This window comes from Stenella coeruleoalba (genome assembly GCF_951394435.1).
Source record: "Stenella coeruleoalba genome assembly, chromosome: 13".
Lineage (NCBI taxonomy): Eukaryota > Metazoa > Chordata > Mammalia > Artiodactyla > Delphinidae > Stenella > Stenella coeruleoalba.
In genome coordinates, this window is record NC_137159.1 from 32,908,759 (window position 1) to 32,928,929 (window position 20,171).

The 20,171-nt window shown below is 36.5% G+C and overlaps 1 protein-coding gene across 2 annotated transcripts; it reads left to right on the plus strand.

Moving 5' to 3' along the window:
• Nucleotides 1-481: 481 nt before the first annotated feature.
• On the plus strand, nt 482-19,409 carry C1D (C1D nuclear receptor corepressor). Of its 2 annotated transcripts, none has more exons than XM_079941250.1 (5): nt 482-812; nt 12,177-12,323; nt 13,089-13,155; nt 13,460-13,515; nt 16,421-19,409. In XM_079941250.1, the coding sequence occupies exons 2-5, from the start codon at nt 12,186-12,188 to the stop codon at nt 16,583-16,585; spliced, it is 426 nt and encodes a 141-aa protein (XP_079797376.1). In that variant the 5' UTR covers nt 482-812; nt 12,177-12,185; the 3' UTR covers nt 16,586-19,409. The 2 variants fall into 2 exon arrangements, with proteins under 2 accessions (XP_079797376.1, XP_079797377.1); XM_079941251.1 differs by lacking the exon at nt 482-812 and adding an exon at nt 8,935-9,216.
• Nucleotides 19,410-20,171: the final 762 nt, after the last annotated feature.

Below are 20,171 nucleotides of genomic sequence, written 5' to 3' on the forward strand. Positions count from 1 at the left end.
ATCCCAGTAGACTAGAAGAAGAAACCAGAAGAAAGCTCATTTGCCACTTAAAATACTTTAGTATTGACACACACGGTGTTTGTTCAAAGTGCTTTTGTAGGCATTTAATATATGGAATCGCTATTTCATGCATAACTTTTCGTTAAATTACGATTGTGGAATAAAGTCAGGAATGTAAAAACGATGCCTAATCGTTCAAGTAGCAATATGCAATCTTTGTCTTTTTTTCCTCTTATGTTTGTTCTGATTTCATTTATTGCAGTGCAGTTTTATGTTTTTTGAAATAATTAGAAATCTAGGCTTCTCTTTTGCCTTTTAATCCATCTTTCAAGCAATTCATTTTGATTGTATTTTACAAAATAATTTCGTAGCGATGGGTTGGAAAAACAAAGAACCCAAACTTTCACCACAGATAACTCAGGAAGCTGCTTTGGAGGCTAATTTTGAGGCGGACAATGGGAGAGAACCTGGGCCCTGCAACGAGTTTCGGCGAACGTAAAAACCAGCACAAAGCTTTAGTAACTAACATTTTTTTTTTCTGGATAAATATGCTCAATTTCTAATCCGGTGGGCGTTGGCCAAATGCAAATCTTGAAAAGGTGCCAGCGCCCCGCCCCAACCCCTCCTACACCTTCGGCCTGCGGCACGGTTGGAGCATGGCCTTTGGAGGCGGAAGGGAAAGGAGCGAAGGGGCGGGACGAGCAGCGTGAGGTCACCGGAGAGCGCCGCTCGCGCCGCGGGCAGAGCCGGCGCGCTGCTGACGTCACCGCCGCCGACTGCTTTCTGGGAGACAGGAGTGGAAGGCCCGCGAGGTATTATTCAGAGCTGGGGTTGGAATTTCTCGTGCTTTTAGGTTCGCTTCTCCTGGAAGCGCCCTGTCACCCTCCGGCTGACTGTGGGGAGGGGGACTGGGCTGCGTAGCCTTCCGCGAATGCGAGCGTTGGGGTAGCGTCGTGGCAAGATCCCCCACTTCCGCTTTCCTGTGGCTGCTTGCTGGCTTCGGCCTACCTTGGCCCTCCACGTCTTTGGGTCCGGCCTTTCGCTTTTTCCTCGCTTCTTAGCTCCGCCTCTCAAGTATTGGAGGGCGGAGAAATTAAGAGCACGTGACTTCACTGTTAATTTTCAGCTGCCTTCAAACCTGGTTGAGGGAGGAAGGCCTAAGTGGCAGATGTAGGGGAGTAGCTTTCCCGTGTCATCCGTTATCATTCACATACATGATCACGCACTGCCTGCCACTGCAACATTAGCCCACCCGAGATGGTAGGCTAATTTCGACTTTGAGGTGAAATCTAATGGAATCTCAAAAAAGTGGTTTTTCTTTACGGCCCAGGAAAGTTTAGTGTGACTGAAACTTCTGTTTGAAAGTATCTTTTGTGTCTTGCTGTCTGTTGACTGCAACAGTTTTGGCTTGATAAAGATGTATCTGTCCCAATGAGATGTTTATTAATCCTAAGTAAACACTTATTAATCTTTTTGGACTGTCTATAGTAGACTGACCCGAGACTTAACCGAATGTTGACTTTGGATTCGAAAATAACCAAATAATTCCTATTGAAATTCCGTGAACTGTTTGTGATTGATGGAAAATGATAGAGCTCACTGTTTTGTTGAAAGAAAATAATGATTGTGTGAACAATGTTTTTTCAAAATAATTAGAACGGTTCTGAATCAAAAGATGTTATAGCTGTCTTCAGATAGCTGTGTTGTATGTATTGCAGTTCAGAGGTGATATAATTTTTCATAACAGTCTTAAAATTTTCAAATGGCTCTTTATGTGTTTTATCTCAGTTAGCGACTGTTTCCAAACAGTTGACCCTTAAAATATGGCTCTAAATAGTCCCCACTGGGTTGGGGTGTTTGATCATTTTCACTTTAGTAAAATAATAACTAGTATTACTAGTTAATGTATTGAGTCCTGAGCCAGGCACTGTTCTAAGAACTTTACCTATATTATTTATTTAACCTGCACAGTACACCTGAGAGGAGATGAGAATATTGTCATAAGCAAATTCCATAGTTTTGGAAGGTAATTTTACTGCTTCACATCAATAATTTTGAAAACACTTCGAATTAAACTTTAGAATTAACAATTGAAGTAATTTCATTGTAATCTGATTTAATTATTCATCTCGATCTTGAGCAACCTCTTTGTAATTTATATCTTTTTCTACTATGAGACTTTGGGATAAATTTGCTTTTAGAGGCCAGCATCTCTATCCTTTCTCCGTGATTTTACTCTAAGTATGAAGGAGAGTTACAGGCTGCACTAGTGTAGACTATCTGCCAAAGACAACAATATTTATGGAGAGATTGTTGTATATACGTTTCACTATCATTTTCTAAGGTAATGCAGTGCAAAAAGGTCATTACGTTAATAGAATTCTGATGCAACATTTGCGGATGTCTTTCTAGTTTTCTCCCCAAATTATATATATTTTGGATTTGTCCCTGGCTTAGTTCATAATTGTATGTAACTCTACTTAGTATAGGAATGGAAACAGCCCTGGAATGTACATTATTATATATTTTCTTTTGGATCCACATGGTCACTATCCTAATCTGATATTGAGATTCTCCAAAATTTGGTTCCAGTTTACTTTCATTGTTTTTAGTTAGTGAACAAATAGTTATTAAGTACGTGGCAAGACTTTATGTTAATCATTTGGAGATACAGTGGGTAAATAACCAGTGGAAGGTTTTGAACAGAGGAGTGACATGATCTGGTTTAGGTTTTTAATAGGATCACTCTGCCTGCTGTGTTAAGGGCAAGTTGTTGGAGAGAGGGGTAGGGCAAAGCCAGGAGACTAATTAGGAAGGTGTAATAATTCAGATGAGGTGATAGCAGCTTCACAGCTGGAAAGACTGTGGTGAGTAGCAGTTCAATTTTGGATGTATTTTGTAGGTAAAGCTAACAGATTTGCTTATGGATTGAATGTGGGTTGTAAGAGAACTGTCAAGGTTTTGGGCTTGGGCAACTAGAATGGTTAATTGCCATTAACTGAGAAGTGGAAAACTATGGGAGGAGCAGGTTTGTGAGGGAGAATTGGGAGTTCATTATGATGTGTTAAGTTTGAGATCTCTGTTAGTCATGCAAGTGGAGATGTTGAGTAGGCAATTGAGTCTACCAAGTCTGGAGTTCAGAGGGGAGGTCATTGCTGGAAAAGAACATTTGGGAGTCACATGGTATTTAAAATCGTGAGACCGGAGACAATCGCCAAAGGAGTGAATGTAAACAGGAAAGCAGTACAAGACGTGAGTCTTTAGGCATCTTAGCCTTTATAGGTTTGGTGAGATGAAGACCCAACAAAGTAGACAGAAAGAACAGCCATCGGGGGACAAGGACAGTTTTGAGAGTATAGTGTTGTGGAATTCAGGGTGAAGTAATGTGTTCACTATTCTTGGGCGCTGGTTATGGATCAGATAGATAAATGAGGACTGACATTTTTGGATTTATCAAGATACATGAGAAGGAGTATTAATGGATAGGTGATAACGGTCTGGAGAACCTTGGGAGCAAAGAGGAAGAAGAGACTACTTTTGTTTGGGAGATATGGAAGCCTTTATAGAAGAGAGGGCATTTGATGTGTGTTTTAAAGGATTAATAGGTTTTACTAGGCCCAGAAGACAGGGGAGGAGTGGGGGGAGGGGGTATTGCAAGCAGAGGAAAAAGCCTTACTTCTCTCCCTTCAAAGCCATACCTCCCAGTCAGCTGTCTTCAAGATGCTTTTGCAAGTCCTTCCCTTTGTATCCATTAGTCAGTTCCTCATTCTGGATTACCATTCTTGCTCCAGGCCTACTGAACACTGCTAAAGAAATTCACAAAAGACCCAAATTAATGCTACCCACCTTCAAATGGGTCCTTTCTCGGTTGTCTGACAGTTGCTTTATTTATCCCTACTCTCTTCCTAGCACATACTCCACATTTACTCAGCATTGACTACGTGCCAGGCACTGAGGAATCATTTCTTTAGTAGATATTTATTTAGCACCTATGACATGCTACCCTGATATTTGGAGTGTATATGAGCAAAGACTTGTCCTGCACGGTGCTTACAGTCCAGTGTGGATGATGGACACTATTCAGATAATCACAGAAATATAAAATTACGACAATGATATGGAGAAATACTTGGTGCTGTGAGACTGTGTAACTAGTGGATGTGACTCATTGTGAGGCAAGAGGGAATGCTTCCTTGAGAAAGCATTGTTGATGAGGGAGCCGAGTTAAGCAGGCCAAACATGTTGGTGGCAGGGAGTCCTCACAACAACTCTAGGAGGAGTTTCTAGAGAGCACGAGGCTAGAAAGGCTTTTGTACCATGAGAATAGGGAGAAAGTGGCCTTATGGTGGCTAGAAAATTTAGGTGTAGGGAAGGCAATCCATTCATATAGTTCTTTGAATAAAATAGAGCTAAAGAATATAGGTTTTTTTTTTAATAAATTTATTTTTGGCTGCGTTGGGTCTTCATTGCGGTGCGCGGGCAGTCTCACTCCTCCCCTTTTATCTGTCGGTGAACATTACGTGAATCTGTAATTTCACTAGGGGTTGCAAAATGGTGATTTTCTTTTTTGTTTTAAAGGTTATGATTTCTTCCACATTTGTTAACTGGAATTTGAACTCTAGTTTTATTACTTGGGAACCTGACAGTCATCAATAACATGTCTATTGTGGAAAAATGCTGTCAGAGCAACAATTTGTGATGCCAGGAATATACGTTTCCTGGCTGTAGTTCTGGAGGCTTAAAGGAGTGTGATGGTCTTTTTGATGTGCAGCCCCCATTCAGTCCAACACCAAACTAGCTATTGCTCTGAAGGTGTTTGTAGATATAATCGAAATACACAAACAGTTGACTTTTATTATTCTAGATAATCTGGGTGGGCTTGATCCAATTAATTAGAAAACTTTAGAAGCAGAGCTGAAGCTTCCCTGATGAAAAAGAAGTTCCACCCGTGGACAGCAGTTTCAGCTTGCAGCCAAGAGTTCCAGCATGTTCGTTCTTGCTTACCTGCCCTGCAGATTCCTCCATAATTGCATAAACCAGTTTCTTGCAGTACATCTCTTCAGAATACCTCCTACTGGTTCCGCTGCTCTGGTTGAACCCCAGCTGGTACCAGGAGCCACTCTCTAGGCTCTCATGTTCTCTAACAAAGTGGGGTGAGGAGTGGTGGCAAGGGTCAGAGAACCTACGTTTGTTAGGGTAACCCTATAATTTATTGCTCAAACTGGGACTTCTGAAAGAGAAATGGGGAGCTGAGCAGTTGGCAAGCTGAAACAATAGACATACATGGGGACTCTCTTGGGCAAGTTGAGACATAAAGTCATTCTGTGTGTCAGCCACTGGTGACACATCAGCATGGCGGTGACATATTGATGACACCACCCCCTCAGGGAGCTTGTAGTCAAGGTTAAGTAAATCAACACATGTCACCAGATAGTGTTTTAGGTGACATGAGAACCTGTAGCTGTGCTTATCCAGACAGAGGGAATGGGAGGGTGGCACTCAGAGAAGTCCTGTGCACTAAAGGGAAACCTGATCTTACCTCCAAACGTAAGCAGGGTTTGAACAAAGTGAAGTGGGAAGGATGGTTCACGTATAGAGAGCCACACAGGCGAAAGGTTAGGCTGAATGGGCATAGAACATCTGGAAAACTGCCGTGGTGGCTACAGCTATAGGATTGGAAGAGGGGAGCAATGAAAGATGAGGCTAGTCAGGCAAGCAAGGGCCACATCGTAAAGGACCTCATGTCCACATAAGGGGTTTGGAGTTTACCTTCAAGGTGGCGGGAAACTATTGCAGGATTTTAAGCAGGGGTGTACCATGACCAGACTATCTTTATGGAAAAGTTATGTTTTGTAACATCCTAACATTGAGAGTGGAGAAAAATTGACAGTAGGGAGACTACTCCAAGGCTCTTGAAATGATCTAGTTAGTGAGAATGGGGGAAAGCTTGTGGCTAAGGAGATTAAGGAGGCCGTATTGACAGAACTGATGGGACTGGGGCCTGAGGAAGCGATGAGGGGCGACTTCCAGGTTCCAGGCTGCACTGAGCTCCCTGAAGCAGAGAATGGAGGGGAGGAGGTAGGGGATGATGTCGTGTGCCCCTCCTTTTCTCCTGTCGGCACTGTGGCTCTCATCACCAACGAGAGGAGGGAAGGAATGGCAGTAACGTCCTGTAGGGATTGCTGGGCAGGGTTTCTCCCCTCTGCCCCTGAGTTTCAGCCAGACCTTCCTGAGGGATGAAGAGAGGCACCTTCTCCACTTGCAGCCTGCGCTTTAGAAGGAGTAGGTGGAGGGGTGGGGAGTCCCTGTAGAACCAGGCAGCAAGTGAAGGGCAGAGGGGGGTGAGTTCTCTTCTTTCTCTTCTTTGGACATTTACCACATACAGTCTCGGGCAAGTTACGGAAACTCACTGTGGGTCCGTTTGTTGTCTGTGAGGAGTAAATGAATGTGTGTGGCTGCTTAGAGTAGTGCCTGGCTCACAGGCAGTGGGGTTCAGATGTTGGCTGTGGCTGCTGGTAACCATCCATTCACTGCTTCATCCTGGCATCTGAGTAACAAAGGGGACCAGAGGGCGGCTTCTGCAGCTCCCTCCTTGCAGTGCTCCCTGTGGAAGGAACAAACACTCAGGAACTATCTGTATGGAATGTTAGGAGAAATCATTTGAATTGGGGGGAATTTCTGATAATAGAAGCACCTTTATTTTTCAGTCTACCTTGCCTTTATTTTTTAGTTAGGAAAAAGGCAAGTGGTTCAGTTCAGATTTAATGAGAGTCATTATTCTTACTTACTGCCTTGCTTTCAGTGTTCACCGTAACCCATTTTAACAATAAATAGCTACTTGTTTACTGGGGCTTAGGGACAAGGGATAATTGCAGGAAAAATCCCTATCATGATTTTGAGAGGGGAAATATTTTCCAATAGAAAAATCGAATGAAAAAATTCACATTTAAATAAAGGCTTTTTTGTGTTTTTTATACTTGCAGTATTTGTTAAAAGCCAAAATACTTTATTAAAATATGCCTTTATTTAAATTTAATGATTGTTTCTTTTTATTACAATTTTAATACATGCTTTTTGAAATAACGAAATTTAAACAACAAAGAATGAAGAGCTAAAAACATGAGTCTGCTTTGATCCCATTCGCATTTCCTATCCCTTCTCAGAAAGAATGTCTATTTTTGTATGTCTCCTTCCAGACCTTTTTCTACATATCTACATATACAATTTTTTTTAAATAAATGGCATCTCTTAGACACATTACGTGTTATATACTATGTTCTATGACTTTTTTTCACCACTTATCGTGTATTACTACATAAGGATTTACTTCTTTATTTTCACTCTTTTGGATGGATAAGGTATAATTCATTTAACTGTTCCCCTATTGATGACTATTTAGATTATTCCCAGTATTTGGTTATAATGTCTTCATTCAACAAATGTTTATCGACTGCTGGGCAGTGGTAGTGAACAAAACTGCCTGTTTTCATGTAGTTACCTTCTTTTGGAGGTAGACAGACAATAAATGAAATATGTCAGATGCTTTTGAGGCCTGAAGGGTGAAGAAGGAGATAGGAAGTGCTGGGAATGAGAAGAGGGGTATGCATTTTAAAATAGGATGGTCAGGAAAGCTTTACCAATAGATAACATTTGAGTAGAGATCTGGCAGAGGTGAAGTCATGAGCTTTGAAGCCATTGGTGGGGGAGAAACATTCTAGGAAGGAGAGAAGTCTAAAGGCTCTGAGATAGGGGCATACCCAATAAGAAGAAGAGCAGTGAGGCCATTATGGCTGGAATGGAGTGAGCCAGGGGCAGAGTGGGAGGAGATGAGGTCACAGAGGAGGCAGCAGAGAGTCAGGGTTTTTTCGGCCACTATAAAGACTTTGTCTCTTCGTGAGTGAGGCGGCAAGCCTTTGAAGGTTTCCAAGCAGAGGCATGGTAGAAGCTGACTTAGATTTGAGATGATCACTTTCTTGATAATAAACTATTGGAATGGAAACAGGGAAGCCGTTTAGGAGGCTATGGCAACAACACAGGCAAGACACAATGATGGCTCGGACTGGCTCGGACTAGGGTGGTAGCAGTAGAGGTGGTAGGATGTGAATATGTTTTAAAGATAGGGTGAGAGAGGAGTCAAGGACTATTCTGTAATTTTAGGTCTGAGCAATCGAAAAGGTGGAGTTGCCATGAAATGAGATGGGGAGGACTGTAGTAGGCAAGATTAGACTCTTTTCTTTTATTGAAGTATAGTTGATTTACAGTATTGTGTTAGTTTCAGGTGTATAGCAAAGTGATTTGGTTATATATGTGTGTGTGTGTGTGTGTGTGTGTGTGTGTGTATACACACACACACACAGTAAGTCCCCTACATACGAACCTTCAAGTTGTGCACTTTCAAAGATGCGAATGTACATTCACGTGTCCAATCATGTAAGTTAGTTCAAGTGTCTGGCGTACATTGTCACTTGCATGCATCCTCTACAAGTGGTTATCCTTTTGTGTACTTTACTGTATAGTACTGTATAGAGTACAGTAGTATGGTATGTTTATTTCCTGCCTGTTCATTCGATGCCAGCCCCTGTATGCCAGCTGTTGTACTGTACTACTGTACTTTTCAAGGTACTGTACTGTAAGATTAAAAATGTTTTCTTTATTTTTTGTATTTGTTTGTTTTTTATGTATTATTTGTGTGAGAAGTATTATAAACCTATTACAGTACAGTATTATGTAGCTGATTGTGTTAGTTGGGTACCTAGGATAACTTTGTTGGACTTACGAACAAATCGGACTTACGAACGCACTCTCGGAACTGAACTCGTTCATATGTAGGGGACTTACTGTATATCCACACACATACATACATACATACATACATACATATACTTTTTCAGATTCTTTTCCATTATAGGTTATTACAAGATAAAGTAAGCAAGATTAGGAATTGGGCTTTGGGCACATTACATTTGAGAATATATTAACAGCCAACCAAGGTACTGAGTAAGTGGTTGGACATTAAATTTGGAGTTCAGTGGCGAGGTCAGGGCTGGAGATGCAAACCTGGGAGTCATCAGTTTATTAATATAGTTTAAACCCAGAGCTCACCTAGAGAGTAAATTAGAGAAGAGATTCAAGGACAGCCCTTGGGCACATCAAGGTTAAGAGGCTTGAGGATATGAAAAGAATGCAGCAAAGAAGACCAAGAAAGCAACCTGTGAGGTAAGAGAGAAACCAAGGAAATGTGCTGCCCTAGAAACCAGACAGACTGAGCCAGCTATGTCAAACGATGAGAACTGAGAATTGACCATTGGATTGGACAATGTGGTGACCTTGACAAGAACAATTTTGAGTGAGAAATAGGGGGTCTGATTGTAGTAGATTCAAGAAAGAATGGAAGGAGAGGAACTGGAACTCTAGTATTCAATATTAGCAACCCTTTTGAGGAGTTTGTTCTAAAAGGGAGATAGAAAATGGGGCTTAAGCTGGAGGGGGATATGAAGTCAAGGTGTTTCTTTTGTTTCTTATCTAAGATGGAGGAATAAAATGTTTCAAGCTTATGGGCGATGATCCAGCAGAGAGAAAAATTGATGTCGGGCAAAGTCCCCACTTTAAGAGAAGGGTCTGAAGAGTCCATTTTAATAAACTTATATGCATGTATACAAGGATTTCTGTAGGCTACTTTCTGAAGAGGATATCCTGAGTCAAAGGGTGTGTGCATTTAAGAAATCTGTACCAATTTATATTCCACCTCCAGTGTATACCCTTGCTAACGTCAAACTTTGCCAGTCTTTAAAATTATTGCCAATCTGATGGGTGAGATCTTCATTATTTTAATCTGTTTTATGCTTTGTAGGAACTCTTTATATAATCTGACTAATCCTTTGTTGTATTTTGGCACATATTTTCTCCCATGCTGTTTCTTGCATTTAACTTTGCTTATGGTATACTTTTACCATATAGATGTTTTTTCAGTTTTTATGTATTTAAGTCTGTCAGCCATTTCCTTTTATAGCATTTGGGTTTCATTTGGATTATATACACATTTTATATAATGTATATAATCTTTTAATACATTTATACATTTATCTTTTAAATTCATCTGGAGTTTATTTTTGTGTATGTTGGGTAATAGGTATCTAAGTTTTCCATCTCCTTCTATGTTCTTAAACAGTTAAATACCATAAAAATTAACTGTTTCTTAAAGGTTTGGAAGAAATTACCTATAATATTTTCTAGACTTGGAAGCCTTTTGGAGCGTAGATCTTTGACTTCTTTAAAGTGTGTTTTTTTTTTTTTTTTTTGGTCTGTGTAATGATCTATTTGTTTTATGTACTTCTTTTTAGGTTAGTTTTGGTAATTTTTTTTCCTAGCACCTCATTCTTATCATCCAGATTTTTCAAATTTATTGGTTTAAAATTTTATGTAAAGAAAAGAAATATCAAGTCTTCTCTACATTTGTGTCTGTCCCTGTACTAATACCTTTATCTGGGCAGTAGATGCTGGAGCTGTCCTTTCACAGATTGGGAGATTTGTTTAGCAGCTTTCAGCCCGCATGGTTCACCTCTTACTGTCCTTCATCTTGGGTTTATTCCTAGATTCTCCTTCTCTTTTGTTTGTAAGGGATTGCAGGCTCCTTGGTTCTGTTCCCTATCAGTCTAATCCCATTTGCTCTTTAGCTTAGAAAAATTTCTGCTGTTGAGGTCGGCTGATGGATATGTGCCCTTCTTGGTTTCCAGCATTACTATGGACTTATTTTTGTGTTTCTTCTGTCATTTTGGAGAGATTTTTCTGGGAGGAATGAGAGGCAAATCCGTATTTTCAGTTAACTTTTTGAAATAGGAAGTCACAGTTCTTTCCTGTGTGGTTTTCTTTTCTCATAGTCCTTTGTTTAATTGCTGTTTGCACAGTAGTTGGATAATAACTTTACAGTGTGAGTAGTAATAGACCCCTGGACTTCACTTTTCTAAAATTTTAAATGAAACCAGATGTCTCAGTGGACTGTATTTGTTGAATAGAAATGTGGATATATTGTGACTAAATATTCAAGTAGTACTTTTAAAACTTAAATGACAGTCATAACATTTAGAATTATAAGGGACTTTAGAGATCATTAGACCAAATGCCTTATTTAATGGATGAGATATTTGGGGCCCAGAGAGATTCAGTGATTTATCTAAGGTAACAAAGTCAGTGATCAGGCAAGGTGGAAAGCCCGAGTCCCTTTACTTCAATTTGGCTATGCTGTTTGTTATTTTGCACATTCTTGATGTTCTCCTTAGCTGTGTAATGAAAGAGGTATTTTCAGCTAATAAAACCTAAGGATGGTACAGTGGCTTGGAATTGCTTCTGAAGTTTGATCTTAGATACCATATTAAATACATTGATGTGGACTTTTCTTTTCCTCATATAGCTATTAAATATTATGATGTAAATGTGAATTTTAAAGAATGGGCCGTCAAGGTATGCTGTAGCCTAAATGAAAACCATATAGTTTATTTCTCCCATGTTTCATCTTTTCTGCTTACAGACTTTATGTGATCTATTGACTCTTCAATTTCTTATTAATATTTTAAGCTTAAGGAATATATATAAATATAAATATAGGCTTGAAAAGTAATTTTAGTGATAAATAATCATAAAATATTTCAGATCTAAGATTTCTAATTTTTTGGTTTAATATACCATGCTGCTAGATCAACATCTAAATTTACAAGTGCTAATATGTATGTTTTTTAAAAAAAGAGCTTTGCTTATTTTTTTCAGCAAGCATTAGGGGGTAGTGTATATTTATCACACTTTCATTGCTTTGCTTGGTCTTTAACTTCAACAGAAAGTTTTTAAAATGTAGGATTTTTATTATTGATATAACATGTTTGGTAGTCGTATCTCTTTAGTTCTCAAAAAGCATCGAGGGATTGAGGGATTGATATGTGTAGCATTAATGAACTTGGGTGGGTCCTATCCTGGCAGCCCACCCCCACTCCCCAGCAGCCTAAGAAGAGGGGAAGTTTAAACGTGGTTGCTCCAGAATTATATTCTAAGAAGATTTGTTTAATTAACTTCAGGTTTTAACTCTTTTAGCACTTTTGAAACATATGATATGACCTATTAATTTTTTTTTGTAACCTAGAGAGCATTCTCTGTCTCCAGTATGAACTAAGAATTTAATTTTTTCCCAGTTGAACATAATGGCAGGCGAAGAAATTAATGAAGACTATCCAGTAGAAATTCATGAATATTTATCAACATTTGAGAATTCCATTGGTGCTGTGGATGAGATGCTGAAGACCATGATGTCTGTTTCTAGAAATGAGTTGTTGCAGAAGGTATTTTAAGTAATTTCTAAAAATGTATTCATAAAACCGAGTGCTATGTTATGAAACACATAGAAGAAGAAACAGATACATGAAATATGCCCCTTTCCCCCTTTATTTCAATTTTTAAGTGTTTGGATATCTTTAAGGGGAAAATATAACAAACTCCAAGCTTAGGAAATACCTCCTAACTATATTTTTATTTTGACTTGGTTTTGAATAAAAAAAAGCTCTCCCAGCATTCTTTTTGACAGACTCTACCTTTGACCTTTTAAGTATTACAATGATGTTATCAGGGTTTCTGGAAACCCTATAGGACAAAAAGAGTAAATTGACTTTGACAGTCTAAAACAAATCTCATTATGTTTCTTCTGTCTTTGGTATTGCCTAAGCATTTTAGCCTGCTTCTTATACATAAATGCATCATGTACAATGTTTATATTGATGAATTACTTTTGACATACAAAGCCCAGATTGTAAATCCTGAAATTAAAATAATTCAAAAGAATTTTTTTTTATTTTGGATTATACACATTCCTTGTTTAACTTAAAGATGGTACGCTGAAGTGAAAATTTGTGGGCAAAAATCACTGGTTAACAAAACTTTTCTTTTTGCAAATTATTTCCAGATTATTTGGTTTGATTATTGGATTATAGGAAGTGAAAAAAACATTTCTTTGATACATTGTACTTGGTGAAAGTTTAAAATATGTGATGGTGCTCAAAGTTTTAATTTCTTTTTTCTTTTTCTTTCTCTCTCTCCCTCTTTTTTAATAGTTGGACCCACTTGAACAAGCAAAAGTGGATTTAGTTTCTGCTTACACATTGAATTCAATGTTTTGGGGTATGTATATTACTTTAGCGTTAATTAGAAAGCAAATTATTTACCATGTCAAAGGTGACTTATTTTTTAAAATGCTAGCAGTTATACTTTATGGCAATTTTAATAGTCAGATATTTATTTCTTTTTAAATCAGAATACCAGATGCCCATGAGCCACACATACATTTAATATTACAAAGAGGTTGAATAATTTAAGATTTAGTTAATAATTTGTGTGACGTTTCCTTTTTGTAACTGGAGTTTCTTTAATTAATGCTCTTAATTAATATATATGCATTTTATTCCATGAAATCTTTCTCTTGTAGTTTATTTGGCAACGCAGGGAGTTAATCCTAAGGAACATCCAGTAAAGCAGGAATTGGTAAGATTGCAGTGGATCGATTTCTTTTTATTTTACGTGTAATGTCTGTTGTAGTGTTTCTAAAGGTAAAATCGCAGTACCTTTATCACACTAATTGTGGAGAACAGAATTATTTAGGGATGAAATTACGAAAGTGAGCCAGATTTCATCGTGCCTTTAGTTTTTCTTTCTCTCACCTTTGTCAGAGAAGGGTGTTCCATATATTATATAAATCTGTGGATGGGAAAATGTCACGATTCTAGTAATTATTTATAAGTGCTATATTATTTTTCCTATAAATTCTTGAAATCCTGTTCATCTCTACAACTGCCTGTTTTTTTTTTTTAAACTCTTATGCAATTCTTAAAAGTATATTCTAGTTGATTTACTAGCCAAGACGGGAAAGTTTCTCCTCCACCGTTTCAATTCTTCCATTAATTCATTTTCTCAGCAGTAAAGAATCCACTTCGGCAACAAAGCTAAAAGCTTTTTTGGCACCAGTTGTATGTGTACTGTCCAGTAATTCTGCATTAGTGACATATTTACAACCTGTAATAAATCTTCTAGGTTTGTCTTTGTATTCCATTTAGATGTATAAGTATAGTATATTATATAAGGTCTGGTATCTTGGAGTTTTTGCTGACTTCAAAAATTAAATCAAATCATTCAATTTGAAAGAAAAAAATTTAGAAATCAAACTTATGGTTACCTTCTTGACTTGGCTTTATGAATAAGAATATTAATAAATTTATTCTTTGTGTTTATAAAATATAAGGTAAATATATATGTGAAGTACACTTGACACTGTATTATTGTTCTAAAGTTTTATGGTGGTTATGTATTTTTTTTATAACTTAGTAAAGCACTTGGTCATTTATTTAAAAAAATGAGTAAACCAGATCTGCCGTCTTCAATTTTTAAATGTGTAGACTAAGACATTTTCTTCTTTTAAATTTCTTGGGGGAAAAGTAAATTTATTTTTAAATACAGAAATTGTGAAAGATACTTAAAGCAAAAATATAAAGCAGTATGATCCATAGAGCTTGATTTGACAAGTGATACTGGCTTTAAATCTTAAGAAGTATGCATTGTATCATCTGCTTTCACCTTTCTAATATGGACTTTACATTTATAAAATTCCTCTTCTCTTAAACACAAAGTTATTTGGAGTAGTGTAATACTTAATTCTGTCACTGGAAAAAGATAAAATCATCTGCCTTCTTTTTCCCTCAGAATCTACTTTATGGAGGAGTACATTTATATTTTGGACAAGGGTTGATAAATGAAAAGCATCCATAAACCTATTCCCCTTTTCTGACCTTGTGACAGATGTCACTAATTGATCACAGAGTTAGTATGTGAGAGGAAGCCTATTTGCCATATCTATCATGAATGGAGAAGGGCATTGAAAATAGTTTATTCATTTGACAAATATTTGAATGCCCACTGGAAGCCAGGCATTATTTCCAAGTGAGATACTTCCTCAGTGAATAAAGCCAATAAATATCTCTGCCTTTGTGGCAGGTGCCAGACTATCTAGTGGAGGGAAACAAACAACATAATCAAACAAACAACAAATAATAAATACATATGAATATATAGTATGTTAGAAAGTTACGTTGTGGGAAAAAAGAAAAAAATAGCACAGAGTAAGGGGCATTGGAGTGCTTGGGTAGGATTGCCATTTTCAATAGTAAAGGCAGCACTTACTAACAAGGTCAACATTTGAGGAGACTGGAAGGAAGAGAGGGCTGGCCATGTGGGTTTGTGAGGGAGGATCATTCTGGGCAGGGCTGGGTTGGGTGTGTGTTGTGAGGACTTTGGCTTTTACTCAGAGAAATAGGGAGCCATGAGAGGGTTTTGAACAGGGTTGTCAGTTTCTTAAAATTAAAAAATTCTAAGGTTCTGCATTTTTCTGTGTATGTTTATATAACTATTTTGATTAATGAAACTTTTAAGCAGTGATCAATCATTTACTCTGCTGTTTTATAGCTCTCACGCCTTTATTTCTCCAACTGAAGTATAGAATAGCCCTTTATTCTGATTAGTGGTCTCAGAAGGTTCAAAGTGGTACAGCAACCTAGTATGTTTCTCACCTTGTAAAATCTGATTAGAACTGTATATTTCATTAGAAAATATCATGTGCTTTTCAGTCAGAACTATGACATTGGATAAAAAGATCTTGTATTTTCATTATACTTATTTTAATTGTGACATGAAGGTAACACAAAAAAATAAATAGTTAAATACGCCTTAGCCATTTCCTGTTTAGAAAAATTTCTGGAGCGTTTAGTTTGTATGTTGAAAGTATGTGAAAGCTTTATTTTAATTAATTAATTATTTATTTATTTAGGCTGCGCCAGGTCTTAGTTGCAGCATGTGGGATCTTAGTTGTGGCATGCAGCTTTCTTAGTTGTGGCATGTGGGCTTCTTAGTTGTGGCTTGCAAACTCTTAGTTGTGGCATGCATGTGGGATCTAGTTCCCTGACCAGTGATTGAACCCGGGCCCCCTGCATTGGGAGTGCAGAGTCTTACCCACTGGACCACCAGGGAAATCCTGAAAGCTCTATTTTAGATTATAGACTTCAGATACAAGAGAGTTAGTATGTGGATTTAGGTGAATGCTAAATTTAAAAATTTAGTATAACCACATATAAACAATTAAATGTTTATCTCTGTAGTGTCTAGATCTTCCTCTTTTGAAACACTCAGAACACTTCTGACTTTTTCGATATCTGTATTCCCCTCAGACTGTGAACTCCAGGAGCACATGGAATGTGTTTATCCTATTCGCTTTGCACTTATTAGCGCCGCTCAATAAGCAATAAATACAAAGCTGTTGAATTGAACTGAGGTATAGTATAATAGAATTCAGTGGTGAGCAGCTTAGTAAATCTGTTGCCTTTCTTCTTTTTTTGTCTTTAAGGAGAGAATCAGAGTATACATGAACAGAGTCAAGGAAATAACAGACAAGAAAAAGGCTGGCAAGCTAGACAGGGCTGCGGCTTCAAGATTTGTAAAAAATGCCCTATGGGAACCAAAACCTAAAAATGCATCCAAAATTGCCAATAAAGGAAAAAGTAAAAGTTAACCTTTTGGTTTTGATGTACACATATTCAAAAAGTACATAATTTTTATTGTTTTCCACAAAATAGATGATGATTATGTGCCATTGTAAGGTTTAAATGTATTCCATATTGAATTCGTGTGTAAAATTTGCATTTTAAATTTGTAATGCTAAATACTTTTCCCCCAGAAAGATTAAGTTATCCTTATTGATTTTCCTATAGAACATTATGTGGTTTTTTTAACATTGTGGTATATTTTATATTTATAGTTTACTGTCTCTTGACAAGACTCTTATTTCCTTATATAGGTCAATTTTGCAAGTGCCATTTTATAAGCAACTATGAAATTTAAGTTAAATGTTCTTTGCAAACATTTGTGTATTTTCGATGAATAATGATTTTATGAAGTATGCTGAAGTTTTAAATACATCTGTTTTCACTATATAATATTAGGAAAGAAAGAAATGACTTAAATGTCCATTTTTTCTGTGAAGTTATTTCATTATGCTTTCATGATTTTGGGAATTACTGCTTTTTGTGATATTTAAAGTATGAAATTAAGACTTTTAAGGTTATTCTTTAATTCTTGGTACTTTGCCACTATGTCCCATTTAAAGTAAAATATATTCTCATTAACTTTAGATGGGAAATGAGGTTGTATATTGATGGCTGAATTTTGACATAATGGCTGTACCCTATCAGTAAAGCTGTAAGTGTTGTGTAGCTGACCTGTTTTTTATTTTTCTCTTTTGAGTAAATTTTCTCTTGAAATGAGGAAGGTAGTTTTTAGAAATCCTTAGGAATGGGGGAATTCACGAGTTTTTGTTCCTTATGCATAGTGCCCACAGTTCTCTTGGCCTCATGTTTTCAGAGTTTTTTATTGTATGTTTCTGAGGCTATAGCAATTACATAGAAGTATTTTGGAACAACTTTGTATGTTATTTAATGCCACTTAAGCAGAGGAGAAATCCAAAGGAGATTACATTGTGTTTATATTCTGATTTATTTTTCTGCAGTATTTGCTACAGAGAATTCTAAATATTAAACGAATTTTTTTATGTCTAAGCCCATGAATTTTAATTATATACCTTAATGCTTTCAGTCTTTGAATTCATATCATTATGTATAGGAATGCCAAGTACAGTAAAATACTTTAATTTTTGAAAATGAAGTTGTTAAAATTTTTTGTGTGACTAATTCTCCATAAGTAACCTTGAATAAATGGATTTCTTGATTTATGGTAGCAGATATTGGAAATGGTCTTAAAATGTAATGGATTTTGTAACACATGTTGAACTCTTTCTATGACACATGAAGAGGTGGTCACTGATAGATGCAGAAAGACTTCTGGCTCAGATGTCAGACGATTTTTGAAGTGGAAGAACACTTATAGTTAGTTCACTCCTTTTTTCACCTTCGGCTTCTCAAAATTCAAATTTTTTTTTTTTAAAGTAGCTTCTTCGTGAGAGAAATAAATGTTATTAAGATCAAATATAGTGGCCTAGTGTTATTTATTGCAAAGAAGGTTATAGCTTGCATTTCTTTATATTTTCTCATTTCATTAAGAAAAATAAAGTTAAATGAAAAATGTCATGCAGTTGCAGAAAGTCATTAGCCAAATTATTGGTTTGTGAAAGTCCAATTCTACCTTCTCTTAAACTGGAGATTCTTAAGTGAACAATTCTTTTAAGTGTTTATTAGAGGTAAAAACAATTTGAGTGTATTCCATTTTATTATGTATGATTTTAAGTACTTACTAGCACATAGTAAGGAGCTGAGTGATAGTAAGTGTATTGGGTTGCTTATTTTTTGTCTATTCATTTCACAAATACTTAATGACATTTACATTGTTAAATGCTATGCTAGGTTCCAGATAAGACAACTCCAGCCTTTATTCTATTTTAAGTATTATGAAAAAACTAGTCTTTTCATTCAATTCAGTTTTTCAGAGTTACTGGAAAATTTATGACAAGTTGTGCTCATTAACCTTAGTCAGAATCATAAAGGGTGATGGGTTGATCTATTTGACTATGGTACAGTTATTGTTAGCATAGTTTGTTCCAAATGACAGTCTGCTCTAAGGTTAGATGTTAATTATATCTTGTATTACTCTCTTTGGGAATTAACAAATTGGAGGGGTTATAGCTATAGATACTTTTAAGATTAGAATTATGGATTATTAATCTAATACTAAATAATGAGATTTAGTCTTTTAATATTATTTTAAGCACAATTTTCTTATTGTTCATAGTTGCAGGATGGGAATTCATTTTAGTAAGTAGAATATTTTAAGAGGAAAACTGAAGCTTGAATTATGGTTTACATTCCTGGAATTTGAGGTTATGTCAAATTGATTGGTTTTTAAGATACCCTGCAAATTAAAAAAATTGTTCTACTTAGCTATTAGAAATGGATTAGTATTATTTCTAAATGAGCCTTTAAAAATTGACTAGAAATACAGGAAATGCTTAAAAAATGGACAATGTATTGAATATAGATACTTTTTCCTAAGCGTAGGTCATTGGAGAAAAAGATGTTTTAGGAATCACTTAGCTTATAATACTGTTAAACCATACCTTTATGCAATAAATTATCAGAAATTCTGGCTTTACAAAGTAACATTAACTGAGAAAGGTTTGAACAGTGATTCTGAGCCTCATGTAATAGCTAAGTTTGGTAGATAAAGCGGAGAAAAAGAAGAACTGGCATCTTGTTTTCTCTCTTCATAGAATAGTTAATAAACTTGCTCTGATAAATTCAGGGGCTCTTTTAACTGAATAGCAACCTATTTTATATAAATGTGATCTGAATGTACTTAACTAATAAAAACATTTCTTTTCCCTATATCCTGGTCTAAAACTCATCAGTTTTGGAAATACAAACCATATTTTGCTTATTTTAAATATTAGCATTTTATAGTTTTCATTAACAATTATGTTAGGGGGAAAGGTATACAGATTTTATTACATTATTCTGTAGATTTGTTCTCCTTGATTAATTTGCTATTATATTGCTTGTGCGCAGGATTTCAAGAAAATGCTTTGAATAATTTTGGTTTGCAGATTTGTTTTCCTTTCAGAGAGCAGCCACCCTCTGACCTGATGTGCCTTTTAAAGTGTTTATTTTATGGTATAATTTTAATATAGCCAGGAAGATTAGTTAAAGCTATCCAGAAAAGGGGTGATATAGTAGATATCAGTAGATACAGTAGATATATAGTGATATCTACTGGCAATTGAGACTTAATTTTAATTCTGTAACCCCCTACTCCCAATCTTAGGCCAAAAACCAAAACCAGCCTAGCTCTTTATTACTTATCTGTTTATAAAAGGTTGAGAAAACATGCCAGTCCCTTCCCTCCGACCCCCCTCCCCAAAACCTTGAAGTCTGGCAAGTGTATCATGGCAAAATAACTGCATGCAAGATGTCAGTTTTGTAAAGTGATATATTTCAGATAGTACACAAAATTTCATGGCAGGAAAGATAAGCTTTCATAAATGAAACATTTAAGAGACTCTTTTATTATTTCCTTTCAGTTTAGTGTTGCCTTTAAGGTGTGCCGTTTCAGTTTGGCAGCTACAATAAATGATTGAAGGAAATTGAAGATAA